Genomic DNA, 21,571 nt, shown 5'->3' with positions numbered 1-21,571 from the left:
TTATTAGGCAGAATACGACAATAACAACATGCCGCAAGCAATTTAAAATTGATTCATGTGTGTTTGGCCCTCGGATTAGTTTCAAAAAAATCCAGCCCTAGAAAAGAGTGAAGATGGCCGTCAGTTGTCTACTACGAGCTCCCTTTAGCATCCACACGCTTCTAGATATTTATCATTATGAAAATAACTGATGCCAGCACTACCATGAGGTGTGAGAGAGCAAAGAATATTCCAAGATAGTGACGTTGACGAGCAAACTAAGCTTGCACAATCAATACAAAATACCAAAACACAGTGAACAATTTCAGCAGGCTGCAGGGTTGCCAACCCCAGACTGCTGTGCACACAGACGTGTGCTGGGAAGAGCTGTCACTTCAACACACTTTGTTAACATAAGAGTCTTTCCATTTAGCAATAACATTTGGAAAATGGCATAATGCAAATTTTTATTTCCATTATTCTATGAAATACAACATTCAAACAATGACAATACATTTCCTTGCAATATGTTCTTTTTTTTTTCTAAATATAAAAAAAAACAAGCAGTTATTTAACAATACAAGCAAATTCGAATGAATTCACGTTCAAATAAATTATTTCCACAGAACATTTTCAGAGTAAAAAAATTCCCCTCAGTTTAAGGAAACTAGTGATGAATCCTAATTCCCAACACATTCAACACACTGCTCTATCAAATTCTTGAACGAAATAGCAAAAGACATTACCTAGAACACACAAACTGTTATCTTTCTCGATAAAAGATTTTGGCAAGTGGGTTTGCTATGAAGTAACACACGAGGATAAGGTAAATAAATGCTTTCATCATAAATGACAAAGAAATATGTATATTTTTTTAAATTTCAACTTTAAACTGGATCTCAAAAAGTTAAAACTTTTATATATTTGTCACTTTATAATTTTAATATTTTTGGATTAAGTTTTGTGTACATTATCTGTAAAATTATGGACCTCTTGGTCTTTTTTTTAAATAAATTATATTTTTATAGGATAATCTACACAATATATTAAACTTCACTACATAATTATCTTAACTCACAGTTGTTAAAATATCTAGTATAAACAGCAAATCCCATCCAAATAAGCTCAGGAAGATAAATGTTATTTTTTTTTAATATTACAATGTTTGAAAAACCTATTTTTCAAAATCAAATAAAAGCTGTGTCTGCAAATCTTTTCATATATATAAAATTTACAATATGTCTTACTTTGGATATGAATTTCTTACTTCTTGCAATCACTATTTCCCAGAAAAAAGTCACAACATAAACAGTAAAATTTGAAACTTGGACAATCCCTCCTTTCCTTATACATCTCAATCTGTTTGAAATACATATTTTACTTTCACTCTAAGCTTTAATGCCCCATGTGCAAAGGTAGATTTTGTTATATGCATTCCTATCAAATATTTATTTTCCTTGATAAAATTACTACAAAATTTAAATAATATTTCAAGTTATGGGTTTAGCAATAAATACATAATCAATGATAATTTCAAATTTCAACTACACTTTAACAAGCTAGACATCTTCATAAAAAAAAGACATAACTGTGACATTAAGATTTTTTAGTTACAAGATGCGTCAGAGTTTAGACTAAGTACAGATAACTTTCCACAAAGCCAAAAATAAAATAAAATATCATGAAAGATTCATTTTAAAAATGTAATCTCACTAAAACATGTAATAGAAAGCACCGCACACATCTGCTGACTCCACACTTAACCACTGTTCAAGTTTAACCAGTTGCACACGGCGATTACCTCCGCTTGATAGTAAAATTAGTTTGGTTCTGCCACTAGTAACGAAATTCTTGGTTCAACTACTGTACTTACAAAACTAGTTCAAATACGAATATAAGAATTTGTTTGAACACCCACTACAATTGTATCATTTCACACAATCTGTAACAAAATATCTCAAGCAAAAATTAACATTTGTTCACAATGCACTAACATAATTTTTGGAATGACTTGGAACACAGAAATCAATAATCTGTCATTTGTGAAATCGCCTGTAGTAAAAAAAAAAAATTACCAGATTGTTTAATATATTTCATTCAAACCTTTCACATTTACTTCAGAATTTTTTGTCTCATTCAGTGCTTACTCAAAATGAAATCACTAGTGCATCCATTTAAGACTTGCATGCACGTTTGATCTGTATTAATTTCAAGCAAACAATTATTTTCCATGGTTGATTCTGTAATAATAATAATAATAATAATAATAATAAAAGTATTTTACCAAAGCCAGTGAACTAAATAGTCCTACAGAGCTCCATACTGCATCATCAGAACTACGGTAGCACATTGGCACGGCACCGATTTAAGGCTGTGCTTTAAGAGGATATGTAGTTGCAGAGTTGGTCTTAGGGGAAGAAATGTAATGGAAACACCAGCAACGTAGACAGTGTTTTTCAAAGTATGCACCAGGGTGCCATGGTATTCCATAAAAATAAAAATAGTTACTCTATTACACAATTTCATTACGGTATATCCATCATTATTGTGTGTTATTTGAATGACTCTGAAGGTTTTCCTCAAACAGTGAATTAGTTCCGTATGGCACTGTTTGTAAACAAGTCTTGACTTCACCACCAGTTAATATCAAAAGTTTAATTATTTAATTATTACAACTTTACAACATATTTCTCAGAAAATTGTATTTGGTGCCAATTAATTGTAGGATTCTAAACGTTCCCCAATTAAAAAAAAAGTTTGATAACCACTGCCATAGAATAATGGTTGATATAGAATCATTATCATCTGTACACGAGACCAACAATAGCTTATGATTTGCTAACAGAACTAACTATAAAACGAAAATAATGTAATCAAAACAATGTGTTTGCCTACAAATGGTACCGCAACATAAACACAATGTTTTTTTGTACAAATTATTACATTTTAGGCAGTGATTTGATGCAGAACATATTAGGAAATATCAATTACTGAATAAAAACTCTGGTTTATAAAGCGCTAAGAGATGATTTTGAATCCTCAACGAAGCACCAAGCTGTGTTTGCCACAACACATGCTTTTGACAGTCATTTTGATAAAACAACAGTTCGATGCTGGGACCACAAATTATTTGCTGCACAGTCAATGGTTGCATCTGGACACTTGCCGACACCACAGGCATCGACACTGGCAGTCATACTGATGTCTAGAAGATTTACAGTAGAACCCTGTTACAATGTTCCTGCTTTAACGTCAAATTTTTTAAGTTACAACATTTCCACCATGACAATGTATTTATTTCTCCTAAAATTCAATAAATAAAAACTAAAAAAGTTTTAAAAACATATATTTTTGTTCACAATCACTGTTATACCATAGATGTAGATTGTTCAAAAAGTACTGGATGCAAAAACAAAATGTAAATGTGCTAGTTAATGTACTGTATTCAAAATATTGAAGGTACATAATGTTCCCACCCTTGTCTTGAAAAAAATCTTTCAGTTTTTACCATTCCATTCTGTTTGCAGATGTACATGTGTAGTCCTACAACATTTTAGCATGCCAACGTAAGTAGGAATCCAAAAATTACACTTTTTCAAGTGGCAAGGAATTGAAAATAGGTATTCCCACTGTAAGTGTCATCGTGAATGAATTGAGACAATTTTACAGAAATGTGGCAGTGTCTAAGGACAAATAAAACAGAAGCTGGAAGCATTACGAGTTGAAAAATTGTTGGCTTGGTTAAGTAAATTCGAGTATTGAGCGTACTCATCAGTAGTTTTGACATTAAATTTGTTTAAATAGCTTGATGAGTCCATTGGTAGAAAGTTCAAACACTGACAAAAGCTAAAAGTAAAATGCAAGATCAAACATAATGATTTTTTTTTTTACATTTAATTCAAATTTTTTTTTTTACTTTTCATGCTAAATAAATTACATTCACTGAATTTACTATAGCAAAATTTAACATTTTTGTAATTTGAGTCAAGTTTGGTCAAATAGAAAGTTTATTTCATGCTAAATGGTGTATTAATTTGCGGTTTGGTGTTATGTGGTGTACTGTTTGGTGTTATTTCAGTTTTATCGCAATTCATCATGTAATCTTGTCCCTACTCATAGCACAAGCACAACCACAACCACAACCACAAGAAAGATTTTGTTTGGTTGGTTTTAGGTTGCATGGCTACGCACAGAGGCGTAAGGGAAATTAGAACTCTCAATAACATCCGCTTCGAACCACTTAAAAAAAAAAAAAAAAACTCAACATTTATTAATTTGAGTCATACTAACTGGATGTTGGGATTCAACTCGGAACCCTTTCCACACAAAAGCTTTGCGTGGCATGTCGGTGCTGTTGTCAGAGGAAGTGTCTGCATTTAGGTATAGCTCAATGCTGGAACAGCATCAACCTTAAGAACCCTGCCCACACAGACACACATTCAGTGTGCTGCGCTTCAGAAGAAACCACGTGATTTAAAACTGCTCAAGATATCCGAGTGGGGGCATGTTAACGAAAAACATTAAAGAATACCCTAATGGTGGAAGAGGTAGTATTTGAAGAGTGAAAATGCCTAAAATGTGGGTTTTCAAGGTGCATTACACCTTTATCTTCATTTCTTCACCATAAAATGTTAAGTTTTCGCTCAAATATCATGGTTTCTCTGTGCACAATGAGAAGACTGTGTGCCAGTACACAGCCTTGCACTTAAAGGCGATACCGCGCTAGAAGCACCAGCGACCGTCGCACTTATTATCCTGCCTCACTAACACACATACACCCCTTAACAACCAACAAATTCAAAAAAAAACATTGAAAAGCTATTGGATGATTTTTTATGAGACGAATTTGTAAAACTCAACGTACAGCTAAAGCATCATTCTTATACATACTCCTTACCCAGGCTCTGCACACCGTAAGTTGGATGTCATTTCATGTTTTTTTTGGCAGTAAAATATTTATGCCAGAATTGAAAGATTTCTATGTATTAACTGAGAAACACCTGGCTATTTTTTTAAAAATTGCGTCCCACAAGCTGCCGTAGAGAGAATACAGCCTAGACAGCAGAAAAGTTTTATTAAAGACCAACAGGATCAACACTTTTCAACGACAATGTTTTTCCTGCCTCTGTGGACTCTTTGTCACGTTTGCTCATGCATAGTGCACAGGTGTAACACCCGCAAACAATATGACTGCGACCAACATTCAAACTGAAATGTATCCGAGCCATTAAACTCACAATAATTCAAGAGTTTAAATTTACTCATAATCAATAACAAAGATACATTTTTTTTTTTTACAGATTTTTCCTAGATGGTTACATCTGTATAAACAATTTCATGGATTTGGAATGGAAATACAAACACTGGCACAAAATTTGCTAAGTAAAGTGTAAATATATATATATTTTTTCAATTTTGAATCAAATTGTAATCATTAACATATACATTAATAACATTAAAATTAGATTCAAAACTTTTATAAATTCCCCATAGTATTTTGGTTTTCTAATATACAATTATGGGTATCTAAATATCAAATGCAATTATTTTGGCGAAATTTTGTGAACATAAATACTTAATTTTAATTTAAACCATGAATACTTAGGTGGTACTTCACATGCAGGTTAAAACTCCAACTACGTAAAACACCATTAGTTTACAAAACTTAAGTTCCAACTATTAACACCAAAATTTCCTTTGAAATGTTCCAAAACACAATGAACGGCAGTTACGTAATCCACACTGATTCAAAAGAAAATTCATGAGTATAATTCACTATAAAATTTTTTCTTCAAATGCTTTACATTATGTTTACATGTTACAGTTACAAAATGAATAATGTTACAGAACTTTGATGTTTTACAAGTAGTGAAAAAAATTAACGTCCAGGTACAGATCTATAATTGGATAACATACCTGTAACCTATATGTAGTATGTCCGTACATCTATTTTTTCCATAACAACTAGCTTCGGTAAAGTTGCATTAATTATTAATTTCGAAGGGAGATACTGTGTTTTGATGCATAATTGTCGCACTAAAATCAAGTTTGAAAAGTATTTTTTGTTAGGTAAAGTTATTCATAAAAACAAAACCTATTCATGGAAAGTATGTCTATTTAAAAAGTAGAGTATACAAAAGCACACCAAACAATTTAAATTAACAAGTCATGCAACAAAAATATAAATGAAATCTGTGACCCAAACATGAGCTGGAACTATCATTTCTTACCACGAAAGAGTGCAGACTATCAAATGTAGTTAACTCGGCACAAGACAGAGCGCACAGATTGCATGCAATTGGCGAGCTATCAATACTGAAATTCGACTACATGTGTGCGCTATACACGGGAATCAACATGAATGATGCCAACTAGCGCTGGCTACATATTTATAAGCGGTACACAGCGGTGACCAGGGGCGAAGCCAGGGAGGGAAGGGGGTTTAGGGGTTCAAACCCCCCCCTCCCTCCCCTTAGCACCAAATCTTTAATTAATTTCTTATTCATCACTCAAACAAATTTCATATTAAAATTAATAACATTTTTACCATTACAATTGTACAATATTTAAATTGAAGAACCGAAAACTGCTAAAATAGCACTATTTTACACCTTAAAATCCAAATTTTCACGGACCCCCCTCTTTAATATGGTGGGGGGGGGAGGGGGAGGGGGCATGCTTCTTAACACCCCCCCACACACAAATCCTGGCTACGCCACTGGCGGTGACGAAGACGATCAGATATAGGTTATACAGTTTGAAAACGTCTTTAAAAGACAATTTACAGATCAGACAACTTTGTATTTCTGTTGATTAAATAAGTAGGCTGTAATATCCAAATGAATATTAGATTTCAACTTTAAAATAGATTGTTTTATACGAAAAAACTACCTACACAAAGCACTCGAAATCTAAAAGCGGGACCAAAAATATTGTGCAATGTTTATGCGAGTTTTTATTCTCTCCAAATTTTGACGCCCGAATAACGGTGCGACAATTATGCGATAAACCACGGTAATGCTTGACAAACAGCACATGTGCTGCTGTACAGTAATTACAAGAATCACTTAACATGCCTACAAAATGGCACAAATTCAAACACAAAAATGTTTATGCACAAAAGTTAATTGCTTGTCCAATACTAAGTTCATGGTAATTCATGGTTTCACATTACTGATACTATTAATTAAATTATTTGTGCCATAGGTAAAATCAATTAAATAACAAAACAATTTTCTTTTGAACGTTAACAGAAAATCGTTACTTATACAGTAAAACCCTTGGAAAATAAATTCCATTTATAGAAAATTTCTGACATAATACATTCTAAAAATTTAGTACTTGACCTATAATATAAATACATACCATTTTACCTGCTAGTAAGTTAAAAAATTTCCAAGTACCTTGAGAAACTTCCAACAGGGTTTTGCTGTATTGTGTTTTGGATATGAAGAATTCCAACTAAAATGACACTTTTTTTTTGTGGTGAATATAGCTGTTTCAAAAAACCAATTAGGTGTGTATGTTAATTAACTATATTTCCAAGAGTTTCAAATCCTACATATACAAACTTAACTGTTTATCTTTTATATAAAATTATTCACACTAAATGCAACTCATTGATTAAAGTTAATAAGGTTGACTGTCAATACCAATGAAATTCTCTACAGTTGTACCACATTTATCTTCTCTGTGAAACACTACATCTGAGGCAGTGAACAGTTTGAACTATGTAAATGCAAAACAAAACCAGAAGAACATACCTACCAGATTAGTAAAATTTCTTCCGATGATACCAAACACAAAGAAAAACACACACAATTGCACAATACGACACATTTGCTGACCAATTTTGTTTTACTGTAAGATTAGTACACAAAATTTCACAAGAACCTTCCTGACCCAAACCACACAAGAAAACTTGCCAAAAATTGAAGACAAGAGACTGTTTGTGTGAGCTGTACCTTTAGCAACTTCTGCACCCAAAAATTAACTAGATGTTTTTGTTACAGTAAGTAACACTATACTAGTTATTGCAACCAAAGTGTTCTACTGGTGGGCGTAACTGCAACTCCAGCACCTGGAAGCCACTGCTACATCTACTCCCACTCGGGAGGTGGTGTGGAAGGTTGAGAGTGTGTGTGGGCAGGAAAAACTAATGTGAATACAGGGTTTTGTAATGTAATTTTTTTAAGTTATACATTTGGAAAAATAAAGGTATTTCATAAATAATAATCAAAATAAATATTTAGGTGAAAATGACATATAAAACAATATTACATACTCAAGTAATTTATTAGCTTTAAAATTCTAATTTGAAAATAAACAACAAACATATTTTATATCTCATAACTACAACATTTCACGTTAAGTTAAATTAAAGCTAATAAATTACAATAGTTTACGACAAAAATAATTCGTATTACTAGCCCTCATGCATTCAAGTAGTAATGTTAGCAGCCTTCGTATTTCCTGCAACCACAACTTTCTCCCCCTCTAAACCCACTGCACCTTTGGGTAAAGAAGTTGCAAAAAAGGGACAGCCACTTGAAAAAAAAAAACAGAAATTAAAAATTTATTTAGTCCCAAAAAAAATACTAATGCCACGTACTTTTAAAAATAAAAATTATTTCGCTGTATAATAAAAGTACGCTCATCACTAATCAACTAGTGAGAAGTGAAGCACCATGACAAATTTGATCTCACTGATTTCCTGCCAATCAAACATCTCCTAAGTAAAGATCAACACAGACATCTCAAAACCAGAGTGTCCAAATGTGCAAAACAAATTCCTGGATACACGGAGCAAGGAGCATAGCTATGCGTGACTAGCTCAGTTGAAATGAGACACAAATGAAGTAAGAAAGATATACAGTTTTATGGTGTGTGTGACAGGCAGACGGATGGGCTATCTGCCCCACCGATCGTCAAACATATTAAAAAAAAAAAAAACACACATTGTTTTTTTTTCCCCCCTTCCTTTCGAACCTTTATGCACGAGTGGTTTATCTTTGGCTGGCAGAGTCCACTGTTCACCAATTGTGCACATGTGAAGTCGTGTCACGGCACGCGCCCGGCAGCTATTGGATGATTCCCCCGCCGACTGCGTTTTTTAGGCAGGCAGCTGTAGTTTCTTTCCTTTCAACACTGCAACACAACCCGTAAAAACAACACCAGGTCATCAACCGAGAACACACTCATACTTCATTATCACACTCTTGCACTACTTGCAGACATATACCTAATTCATATTTACTCATGCGTATTGTTCTGCTTCCAATTGATGAAATGCTTACCCCTGCTGTCATTATGTCATTGACAGGATTATATGATGAAATGCGATAAAATCGAAATAATGCCAAAAATCATGTCACTACACCATATACATAACACCAAATGTAAGTTAATACACCATAACGCTCCGAAATGCAACAACTATCATGAATTAATCAGCATTTTCAATTAAAATTTTACTTAAATATCAAAAACTTAAAATTTATGTATTAAATTCAATGAATGTAATGTATTCAGAATGAAGTTTCTACAGAAATGTCTATACTACGTAGATTGGAAAAATTTATTTTGCTCTTTTTTGTTCTTACAACTATTGTTAGTAAATCATGTTTACATTACGACATGGGTACATTTTTCAAACAAGTACTTGCAGGTTTACTTTTATTGTTCTGGGTGCATATCTATAAGTCATATGTGCTCAATAATATGCTATCTTTATGAATAAACAGATTTCAATTTAAAATGAAAACAGTAACACCAAAATCTCCTGTTTTAAAAATGAAATTATCCTAAAAATATAACCATAAAATCATGTCTCTAGTTATTAAACATGTGGATTAAATTTAATCTGTAGGTTGCACCATCTTTTAGACCAGTAATGGCCTACTGACAGCCCTCGGGCTGGATCCAGCTCGCAACATTTTTCAGTATGACCTGCTTAAACAATTTCCCAACAAATAAATACTGTCACGTATACTGTCATGTATGAGATGTCTTTCTTTACATACATGTAGAATAAGTTTTCAGCAGACCCTATTCCAAAGCCATGTTATTCTCACAGAAATATTCTTATACTTTAAAAATATTTTAATTTTTTAAATGATATTATATTATACATTTTTTAAAGAGAATTATATTTAATTTCTCCCCCACATGACACATGCTGTATTTACATATTGGTTATTTTACAGAGTAACACAACAATAAAAAAAATATTGTACGAAATTTTACATTGGCTCATATCAGTCAGGCCCTCAGATTAGTTTCAAAATTAATATCTGACCCTCCAAAAAAGTTGAAATTGGCCATCACTCACTGTGCCCGGCAGTTATCTTGGCGTGTCTCAGCGCGGGGGTGCGGGAACAGCGGGACCGGAGAAAGAAGAGGGGGTAAGCAGGCGACACGTAGCCGAGAGCCGTGTAGTGGCTGTTAGGAAAATATTGCCCTTCAGTGTTTACCCGAAAATGGAAGGCGAAGGTGGCAGCTCGCAGAGGCGCGGTAAAGTGATACATAGCGGAGAGCGGGAAATAATAAAAACAGTTTATTCTATGGTATAAGTTGATATTACTCCAAAAAAGTGGAAAAGAGGCTTAAATGGAAAGTTTAACAGTGTAAGTTATATGTTCTGCATTGTTTGTACACTATGAATGTTGAAAATCTAATAGTAATAATAGTTATTGATTAAAGGTGCATTAAAATATAAAGCCACACATACACAAGCATTTTTTAAATGCCATTAACGTTGGTAGTCAGGTGTTTCCTAAACGACTGACGAAGTTAAAGCAGCAAATATAACATAACAAGCTCCATGTTTAGTTAAATGTAGATCCAGCGCTAAATGGCATGTTTTAGGTACGGAAAACGGAGAACGATAAGGGCTAGACTGGCTCCTGCGTCATCAACTGTGAGATAGCTTTCGCGCGGAGAGCTACAATTGCGTAATGTTTTGGTCGTTTGCTTTTTCTTGTAAAACCTTTTTTTAAAAATAACTTTGAGAACACAATGAATTGAGAAGCATAGTTATAAATTTATTTTACATACTAAGTGACCTAGTTTTCCAAAATAAATCGTGTCTGGTTTTCGCTAGTTACTGAGTTAACAACATTTCAATTAATTTTGGTTAGCATAATAATTAGCAGACACCGCAAGTATATTTGATGGGACAAAGCAAAACATTGCAGGTTTTAATAATAGTTTTTTTACTTTTCCTGACAGATGAGTACAAATATTCGAGCACAACCACTGCAATTTACACAATTTTACACTTATGTAGTACAAGTATAATTCATAGGATTTCTCACTTTTGGTTTGGTAACCCAGCGCTCTTAGCCAAAAGGCCTTACTGCCCTGGGGCCCCCACGGACGTGGATACAGACTTACGTAGTGTAGGAAGTCACGCGCCGAATGTTTTCTGTTCTGCTAGTACAAACCTGGCCGCTGACCTTGACAATAGGGTATCGCTTTCTCTTCGCCCTCCCCTTTACCCCAGACAGGACTAGGGAGCTCAGACGCCAAGTTATCTGCCGGGCACAGTATCTAGAGGATTCCTGAATCTGGTAGTCTCCTTGCAGAATACAATCTTCAAATCCCAGGGCTTTCTCAAATACATATTAGCATAAAATGATTTATAACTACAACAGCCTTCACAGGAAGATAGTATCAACTTTCTCACGAGGCATGCTTGACTGACTTAAAATTATGGACATAAAAAACCACCACTGCTTGTAAAACACAACATTGCAGCCAGGCACTTGATGCAAAGTTTAGTTGAACTGCAACCAGAAGAAAGACATTCACAACATTAGATGCAGGTGTTAACAAGGGTAACACACACAAGGAAACACATTGTTCCAGCCAAAACGAGTCTCCTTAGGCCACCCAGTCCTATAATTTGCCTGCCCATTGATCCTTAGAACGGTGTGGATTCTCATCGCTGACATTCCATATAGTTCAGCTGTAAATAGGCTGTTACAAAAAGGCCAGAAATTTTTCTGTGATGAGACACATCCACACCACAGATTACTTAGGCATTCAGAAGCCAAATTAAGTGACTTGTCTCTTTGTTGTCGACACTCGTCTGTTGTTAGAGTCGGGCAGAATGGAAACTCCCTGCTGCAAAGAATCTTGCATTGGCCGGGGCAAGAGATGTTACGTTTTACAGAAAAGTACTTTTAAAACAATTTTCCAGTGATTTACCAGAAAATTTTCTGCTAAACTCTGGGAAAATTTTCCAATGAGTAATACTTTCACAGAAAAACAAATGTATCAACCTTTTTATACAAATATAAATTAATAACAAAAGAAGTGAACCATTATGTGGCAAAGAAAGACAAACTGTACAATACGTACGGACACACGTCACAGTTCTATACCTACTTTTTAACTTCACAAGTTCTTTACTTGTACTGTAATATAATGGCAACATAACATTTTACAAGTGGTATAAAACATTCCTAATAGAGAAAAAATTCAAAACAACATACATTGTAACAACCTACGTTACTGCCTTTAATTAACAAATTCTGGTGTTGTCTTATATTCAGTGCTATGGTTAGTTTTTCCTATATTTTATAATCACACACACACACACACACATATATATAAATATATATATAAAAATAGTATTCCTGTGTTCACACACAAACCTCCCCCTCCCCCCGCGGAAAATTCTGTAAAAGTGTGAGAAAAACCATTGCAAGGTGTCAGGCGGCTGTTGCTATGCACCTTTCTTGGCTGGTAATTTTTAAAGGTATTTTTGTGATTGATTAAAAGTGGGGTCACCAGACCATGTTATTTTTCTTTGGTGTAATCTGTCAAAAAACTCCTCGCTACAAGACGTCAGAAATTGTATCCTCCTATGATTTTGAGGGGGATGTGCTGTGATTGGCTGAGAGGCTGTGCACCTGCGACTTTTTCCAGGCGTGTGCACCATGGGACATAATTATTGTGAACTGTCTTTTAAATTAATAGTTCTCCTTCGGTACCTGCAAACAATCAACGTATGCGTTTTTTGAGTTGATGAAGAGGTTATGTAAGAAAGGTTATATACTCTACCTGCACTATTTTTTGTGGTCGCAAGATAGCTGCCACGATGATTGGGAATTTTCTACGAGTATTAATAAAAATACATTAATATCAGTTTGTGTCTGAGAGACATTATTTCAGTAACTAATCGACAACAGGAACATTTTCTTTCTGGAACTTGAATAAATTTCAGCACTCAATTCATTTCTTCAAGTGTTAATGAACTATGTATGTCCACTCCTAAGGCAAATCCATTTGCTAGCCAGGTGGTCTGGAGTGTGATAACATGCCAACAGACTACAACATAGGAAATTTGTACTATCATTTTAGTATATTAAACTATTTTAAATTAAACAAATATATGTTAATCTTGGGGCAAAAAATTTTCTTGAAAACTATGTGGTTAAAATTTTCTGTTCCCAAACACATCTCTAGCCAGGGCCAACACATAGTTCGCCCTCTGGGCGATAAATTGACGGGTTGTGTTCTGCTATTTTGCTGGCTATTTGCACCTTTTTGGTCACGTGCCCAACTGGAGTTCAATGTATAAACAGGGTAGCTTGACTTCTGAATGCCTAGCACCAAGAACTGTCCTGCCACCAATCAGAGCGAACAGAAAAGCAGCACCTTTGGTAATGTAGAGGTAGAAGAAGTCGCAGTAGAGCACCGTCTGGACCACGCCGGCCACGATGGCAATCAGATCGTAGTGCGACTCGAAGTAGTAGCGGTAGATCCAGTTGAGCAGGTAGAGGGCGCGGTACGAGCCCAGCGCAAAGAGGTAGTGGGAGGTGATGCTCTCTGCCTCGCCCGTCTTGGACACCAAGAACAGCTGCGGTAGGATGGCCACCGACTCCAGGTAGATGCTGAAGGTCCACAAGATCTGAGAACATGGGCACATTGTTTCAGCTGGGAGGAACACACAGTTATGACTGAAATTATTTAGCAATTACAGCAGTCTCTCGATCAACCGAGGTTCCGTATCATCCAAGCATCATTACCAGCAGACTGTTGAAACATTTGCTTGAGGGCCTAGAAAATTATCTACTATTGTCGAGGAAAAAAAAAAAAAAAACAAAAAAAAAAACTAAAAAATGGAGTGACACGAAAGAATCTACACTGAAGATAAGCTGGAAAACACCATTTTGAAAATTGATATCTCTGGCCCAACTGAAAACCAAGACAATTTATAAATTATAGTCATGTTATTTGAGATTTTGATCATTTTCGGTTGCCATGGTCCACATTAACTCAGTTAAGATACTGCTGTACCACCACTGCCAATAAACTGTGATCGGCGACTGCCAAGGTGCCGTACAGGTCAGGTCATCCTGACACAGCACTCAATTGTGCCAAATCCAGATTTCGTTACAATTGGAAACGTGGCAGTGGTTTTTTTAGGGGTTACTTTGTATTCCATTACTGTTTCTTGGGTCATTGCATAGTCACCCTTCTGAGAGAGAGCATTCTTATTTCTAACCTGTTTCTTCAAAATGATAGTCTGCCTTGTGAATGGTGGGTGGGTGGTTAGATCCACCCACCTTTTACCATACTCCCATTCCTCACAACCATTTATTCGTCAATGCTCCGTTCCCATATCATCACTCTTTTATCGTCCCTAATGGAGCGATGATGATGAGATAAGCCCAAATTCATCTATTTCAAGTGTCCCACTCTGTGGGCGGTAGCTACATTACCGGAGCCACTTCCATAAACCGTTTATTTCTTGGAACTACACATTATTCATTCAACAATACAGATAACAAAGTAAACCAAAACTTACAAAATATTCTGTATATTATAAAATAAAAACCAAGTTATTTAATCCTCCCTTACCCACTTCTTATAGTTTACATTCACAAAACTGTTTTACCCTCCCTCTTCTAACCTCCATAATTCCAAGCTTTATTGCCATCAGTTCACGAGGGGAAATTTTCTTCTGTGGTGTTTATCTACAAAGCAAAATAAAAATGTAAAATGGATTGAAAAAAATTAAAATTAGTGACCATCTTGACCTTCCTATGTCTCAAGATAATATAAAAGGTAAATTTAACAAATTTCTTGGGAAAATGAATTACTTTTCCCCTGCAAAATGTACTTTTGAATGAAATGCTTAGTATACTGAGCGGTCTTTACTCTAGCATTCTATAGTTCGGCACATTCTGTTATCTGCCAGCAAATTGAGCCGCTCTTCTTCAGATTTAATGGGTGGATTCTGGCTGTTGATCCAGCGTTTTCAGAGACTGCTGGTTTTCATTTAAGTACAGCATTTCCTGTCTTTTAGCAGGTTACATTTTCTACGGGTATAGTTTGATAATGATTTTTTTGAAGGAGACAAATGCTCATATGTGCTTTTCTTTAATTAGAGCAGCTTATTACAACTTGCTTTAAATAATTTTGTACTGTACATTGATTTTTCTTTGGTATTCCTGCTAAAACTATATTGACGTTCGATAATACTGCAAAATTGCTAATCCATCATGGCAGTAGTCCTTGAATGTGCCAGATTTAAAACCTGTCACTGTGCAAGCTCCTGTTTTAACAAACACCACATTACACTTTCAAATCATAAGTAGGGGTAAGATACGTGGTGGATTGCGATAAAACTGAAATAAAACTGGAAAGCATCTCAATACAACACAACAACGAAATGCAAGTTAATAAGCCATTTAGCACCAAAATGTAACTAAAAAAAATCAATCAATAATTTGGCAAAATTCAACTCAAATCACAGAAACTTTATCTTATTCTATTGTATATTCATTGAATGTAATTATTTAGTATGATTTTGTGGCAAAATGTATAAACTAAACAGATTGAAAAATAATATTATGTTGCTTTATCTTATATCTCTTATTTGTTACATATTTTACATTCATTACATAGGCACATTTTTCAAACACTGAAAAATAATTCTGATTTATTTATATTTTTCTGAGTACATAGTTTCTATTTTGAGACATACTTATTAAAATTATTTTATTGGCACATCATGTGTCAGTCAAATTGACAATATTTTGGTGAAATAAGTATTAAGAAATATTTTAGTTTCATATTTGTTAAATAATACACCATTTTTTTATGAATAAACACAATGTATAAAAATAAAATACCACCATCAAAATCTCCTGTTTACAAAACAAAATTGATATTAAAAATAATACCATAAAATCTCATCGCTAATTGTAAGGAACTCATTTTAATAAAAATTTCACACTGTATACATTTTCTGACAGCTAATAAAACTGAAAAGTGGAACTTTTTTTTTAAATTGACTAAATTATAAAAGATAAAAGAAATTATGATTACCAATATTATGCTGATATGTGCAGAAACTATTTATAGAAATCTTCATGTGCAGTGCAGCAGTAAATGATCAAAAGATATATCATTTATAAAAACAAAATAATAATTCTTTCAAACTATTATTATAATAAATTGCACCAGCACACACTTTGAAAAACAAAAAATAATGTCAGTACACACAACAGTTAGACATGAGTATCTGCTTTTAATCAAATGGTATGAAACTCAAAATATCAGCTTACCGAATCAAAATTTGAATAACTAACCTCAAGAACAGTGAATTCATGGTTGATGAGTAGGGCCAACACGACGACTGGGAGAACCAGAAACTCAATCCTGAAAGACAAACAGAAAAAAGATTTTTTACCTCAGAATACAATTATATGAGCATTTCCTTGGTATTGATATCTTTTCCATAGTGCCTACTACAATACCTACATAAATATTCCTACTTTTTTTTTTTTTGTGAACATCACATCACAGATACAAATAACAGAAATGTTTACCATGGTATGGTGAAGGTGAAAGTAACTTCAAAATAAAATAGGTAGAGCTAAATGAACACATGGGATAAATGTATACAGTAGGCACTCTTAATTACTGATTCTTGGGTTAAATTGATTCTGTAATCCAAAACTAATCGAGCCACTCACATTCAGATTTTTTTTGGGAGATTCTGACATTTTAAATCCCATAAAAAATGGAAGAAATAGCATGAAAATTATATGACAAATTTTTGCTAGCTAACAACTATTAATAGGGGTTATATTATAACCACCCTTGATTTACACTATCCATTAAATATTCTTTAACTTTATTGTAAGACACCATGGAAAATAACCTTTGCATGTACATAGCTGAAACTTGCTTTCCTTAAATAAATGTTTTTTGAGTTTATATTTTACACACCCATTTTGTTAAAAAATATTTGTCACTTGGTTCTTATGCCTAGTTTTTGCAACAACAATATGCTGAATATGTCTTGTGGTATCTTTTTGTTCATAAGATATGTAGGCTACCTAACTAAAAAAAAAAAAATATATATATATATATATATAAATTAAAAATAAAATTACTTTATTTCTTACAACAGACTACTTACTGAAAATGGACTTTGCGATGGCCACTCGTTTAAAGTTCAGCAAAACTTTGTGTTTACGTCCTTATTAAGTATTGATTTATTAATAAGGAATACTTTTTTTTAAAAAAATTAGTCCTTATTAAGTATTGATTTATTAATAAGGAATACTTTTTTTTAAAAAAATTAGTACTATTTAAAATTTCAATAAACAAAAAAAGTAAAAAAATATTACAATGAACTGAACATCTTCCAAATACCCCACAACCCCCCTCCAACCCAATTTCTTTTTTCATTGAGTACCCTTGTTTATCAGTTCCCAGGAAGTAGAGATAATACATTATCTTACCTAACTACTTCCTGGACGGCTAAACAGAGATAACTTAGTAGTGTACAAATTAATTATTCTCACAATTAATGTAAGTACTCTCATTCATATTGTAGTCTTGTTAATAAATACAGAATGTCAAAATAGCACATTCCAAACAAAAACAAAAAGTACACAGACAATATCCTCCATATTAATTGCATGTATACCTCACCTTTTTTAAGCTTCCAATTTGTGACTCAACTGGTTAATGTATTAATTTAGAAAAAAAATCGGCAATTATTGATATTGATATTATTGTTATTAAATTCAAAAACATTATTTGCAAAAAAAAAATCTTAAAATTCAACCTTCTCGTACAACATTTTAGACTTCACTGCAGAAGACTTAAGACCAGTGATGCATACATTTAGTTTCATTAACCTTATCATTTAATAAAGAATACAATAAAAAATTTGAAAATGTGTCTGTGGACAACGAAGAAACTCACCTGAAGGTATCATGATTATGGTCATACGTTGCCTTAAACTTGACATACATAAGGTAAAGAGTAGCGTACGATGTGCCGATGAACACTACTTTCATAAATGTGTTGTATGCTGAGATGAATGTCGTCAACAGATCCAAGTATCGTGTGGTGTAAACAAGAGCAAATAGAATCTGCGACTTCCCGGATATACCTGAATGCAAACAAAATACAATGATAATAGGTAGGTACTTTACAGGATGTTTGGATATTAAACACAATAAACAAACTGAATGAAAAATACCAATTAAAAAATGGTTTTAAGTAAATGCTTAAATTTCTGAATGAACCCTGGAATTTTGCCAAGAAGGAAAAGTGCTCAAAAATACACGGAGCATGAGTAGTGAAGGAATATGAGCCTAACAGCGGATTGATATGGTGGTCATTACTGTTGAATGAGGGGTGTAATAGTATGTTAGGCATGAGGAGAAATTATTCAGGCAAATGGATGAAATTAAATTTAAAACATTGCAATAATAATTATGCAATCAAAAAAACAAATAAATACTAGTTATTAATTTTACAGTAAAAAAAAAGTAAACCTGTTTACCAAATCAACTTGGGCCTATTTTATTTCTCACAACCTCAGCACCCGTAATACAAATTGGAATGTGGCCTTTCACATTAATATGCTTGTTATGGATAAGAATGCCTCTATGTTATTAAGAAACAGGCTTAACTTTATTTAGTTTTTAGTCACATTTGTTTTAGTATGATCCCAGCACTTAATGGAATCATCTAATACTTAGCACTGATCAAACAAACATAATTTTGATGTCTTCAAACACAAGTCATCTTTGTGGTTAACTTTACAAGTTTAAAATACAAAAGAATGGTTATTATTGAGTATAAACAACCAATAAATAGGGCCTATTCTTTAATTCCTTATTATTTATTTCCTGACATATCATCTAACCATTCTGTAAAACAGCATTTTGTTATCAGAGTCAAAATAACTTTCCCGTAGAACGTTCATGGAAGGATATAATTTCCGCTAGTTGAATACTTAGAACAAGACAGTTGCATGTTGTTTGACAAATGTATATAATGTGAGCAGTGTTTACTTGTTGCAAAGGTGAGTATTAAATGTTTTTTTTTGTACTTCTTAGAATTGGTATTTGTTTGATTTGATAAATATTATATGTTTTAAAGTTGATTTTCGCACATTAAAAATTCTGGCAAAAACCAGAGTTTTGATGCATTGGATCAGCTACATTGATAAAACATACCTATTTAACTTGTAACACATTTATGGCTAGCCACTTTTCAGAAAATAATAATAATTATTTCAAAATGCTTTTTGTTTACTTCCAGACATTTTCCAATAATTATCTAAAAGGACGTTGTGATACTGTAAGTAGTTTACCAGTAGTTTTCACCTTTTAACAAGTAGCTAGTTATGATAGGTTACATATGGCAAATAAGTACTGTTATATTGTGAGTGATGTCAGTTAGGTTAGCTAACATAAAAATATTTTGAAATAGTGTGGGCAGTTACTTAGAATAACAATTATTAAAAATATTTTTAAATAGTATGGATGGTTGTTTAGGTTAGGTTGGTTACATTAAAAATACTGTAAAATAATTTTAAAAAGATAATGAATTATAAATATAAAATGTAGCTTACATAACGTAGGTAACCTAACCTAACCAACCATCCACACAATTTTACGCTATTTTTTAATCCACACGATTTTATTTTATTTTTAATGTATTTAACCTAACAAACCACCCTTTAAAATAATAAATTACTGGTAAACTACTTTAAGTATCACAAAACCCTCTTAGAACATTTATGGAAAACATGCACGAGTAAAAATATTTTTTATAGGAATTATAATTTTTATGGAAAATAGGCTCTCCTTCAGAATTACCGAATTCGTAATACATAACTAATGTACCAGATTTAACCAAACCAACCATTCACATATTATAACAGTACTTCAAAAGTAACTAACCTAACCTGAGCATTTACACAATTTGCGTTTTAAATGAAGCTAACATAACCTAAACAACCAAGAAAACTGTAAACTACTAGAAATATTACACTGACGTTTTACAAAATGATTAGAATGTGTCGTCAGGAAGTAATTTTTTTTTTTAGAATAAATTTATTATTTATCATATACGCTCCTCTCCTAGATAATTACTGAAAAACTCATAATAACACGCATTAGAAGTAAAATTTTATCACTACAGTAGAATATACCTTTCACATTTGTTTGGCATAACCATTCATTGCGTTGGAATCAAAACAACCTGCTCAAAAGAAATTTGTTTATGATTAACACTCAGATAAGGCCGTAAATAAATTAATATAGAACAAACAAAAAAAAAAGGAGCTTCGTTTGTTAAAGTAACACTATCCCCACAGTTCATGATCTAAAGACTCTTGTGAGGGGTCTTGAACTGACAAGACGTTTGGTCGAAATAAGTTGCCGGCATAAACACAACCAGTATTTAGTTGACAAGCTTACCAGCACACGATCTTGTCTTCCATATTTTCAACACCAGGATGATGATTGCAAGAAGATGCGCCAAATCTCCAAGAAGCCGAAAGATATTCATTTTTCCCCTAAATATTTTTATCTAAATTCACGTACGCAAGTGACGTGGCTCGCAACGTAGATGGCAGCACAAACTTGATCCAAAATTCACAGCCTTAGATAAATAAAATTCAAAACCTTCTAATAATGCCCACCGCTCGGGAAAAAGCGCTACCATAGAAAGGCAATACAATACAATGATTCGGAATGTTTTCCAATTCTTGTTGTCGGTTCGGTTATGATCCGTATTTCCAAAAATAAATTTCGTGGGGTGGTTGGAGGGAAAAATAAGACAGATAATTTAAGAGGATATAAAACAAAGCAAGAAATTACAAAGTGTTATGCCATATTATCTATTTTGTCCATTTAAGGGAATAAATGACCGCCATATTCTAAAAAGCATTCTCACCGTCTTGGGCGTCACAAGGATATATTCTTTGGGGGTGGGTGGGGGGGATTGCAATTGATTTAGTTGTTGAGGAATATCCATCCCCTGGAAAAAAAGCGGGGGCATGGCCAGGGGCCCTCCCCCGGAAAAATTTGGGGTTTGAAGGTGCAAAAAGGTGGTTTTTAGGCATTTTTATTTCCTAAATATTCTAATTATATTTGGTTGCAATATATAATTCATTTTTTATAAAAAATATTTTCAGAGAACAAATTTGTAAAAATACAGTGCTCACATTACCACGATTGGGCTAAATGCACCATGTGCAACATATGGGTTATATCACAGAAATTATATTTTTAAAATAACTACGAAACTAAATATATTG

General features: G+C 33.4%; 1 protein-coding gene across 1 annotated transcript; it reads right to left on the bottom strand.

The window, feature by feature from the left end:
* Positions 1-426: 426 nt before the first annotated feature.
* On the bottom strand, positions 427-20,931 carry LOC134534827 (ER lumen protein-retaining receptor). The gene is made up of 5 exons (XM_063373449.1): positions 20,730-20,931; positions 18,217-18,406; positions 16,587-16,656; positions 13,645-13,897; positions 427-9,126 (listed from the first exon to the last, which is right to left on the bottom strand). The coding sequence occupies exons 1-5, from the start codon at positions 20,818-20,820 to the stop codon at positions 9,092-9,094; spliced, it is 639 nt and encodes a 212-aa protein (XP_063229519.1). The 5' UTR covers positions 20,821-20,931; the 3' UTR covers positions 427-9,091.
* Positions 20,932-21,571: the final 640 nt, after the last annotated feature.

This window comes from Bacillus rossius, chromosome 8 (genome assembly GCF_032445375.1).
Source record: "Bacillus rossius redtenbacheri isolate Brsri chromosome 8, Brsri_v3, whole genome shotgun sequence".
Classification (NCBI taxonomy): domain Eukaryota; kingdom Metazoa; phylum Arthropoda; class Insecta; order Phasmatodea; family Bacillidae; genus Bacillus; species Bacillus rossius.
The sequence above is the reverse complement of the archived record's forward strand: the minus strand, read 5'-3'. Positions and strand labels throughout refer to the sequence as shown.

Coding starts and splice junctions, on each gene's coding strand:
- LOC134534827 (XM_063373449.1), bottom strand. CDS start 20,820: ATGAATATCTTTCGGCTTCTTGGAGATTTGGCGCATCTTCTTGCAATC. Junction 18,407..20,729: donor GAAGACAAGATCGTGTGCTG/GTAAGCTTGTCA, acceptor GTTTGCATTCAG/GTATATCCGGGAAGTCGCAG. Junction 9,127..13,644: donor CTACCTCTACATTACCAAAG/GTGCTGCTTTTC, acceptor GTTGTGTTGCAG/TGTTGAAAGGAAAGAAACTA.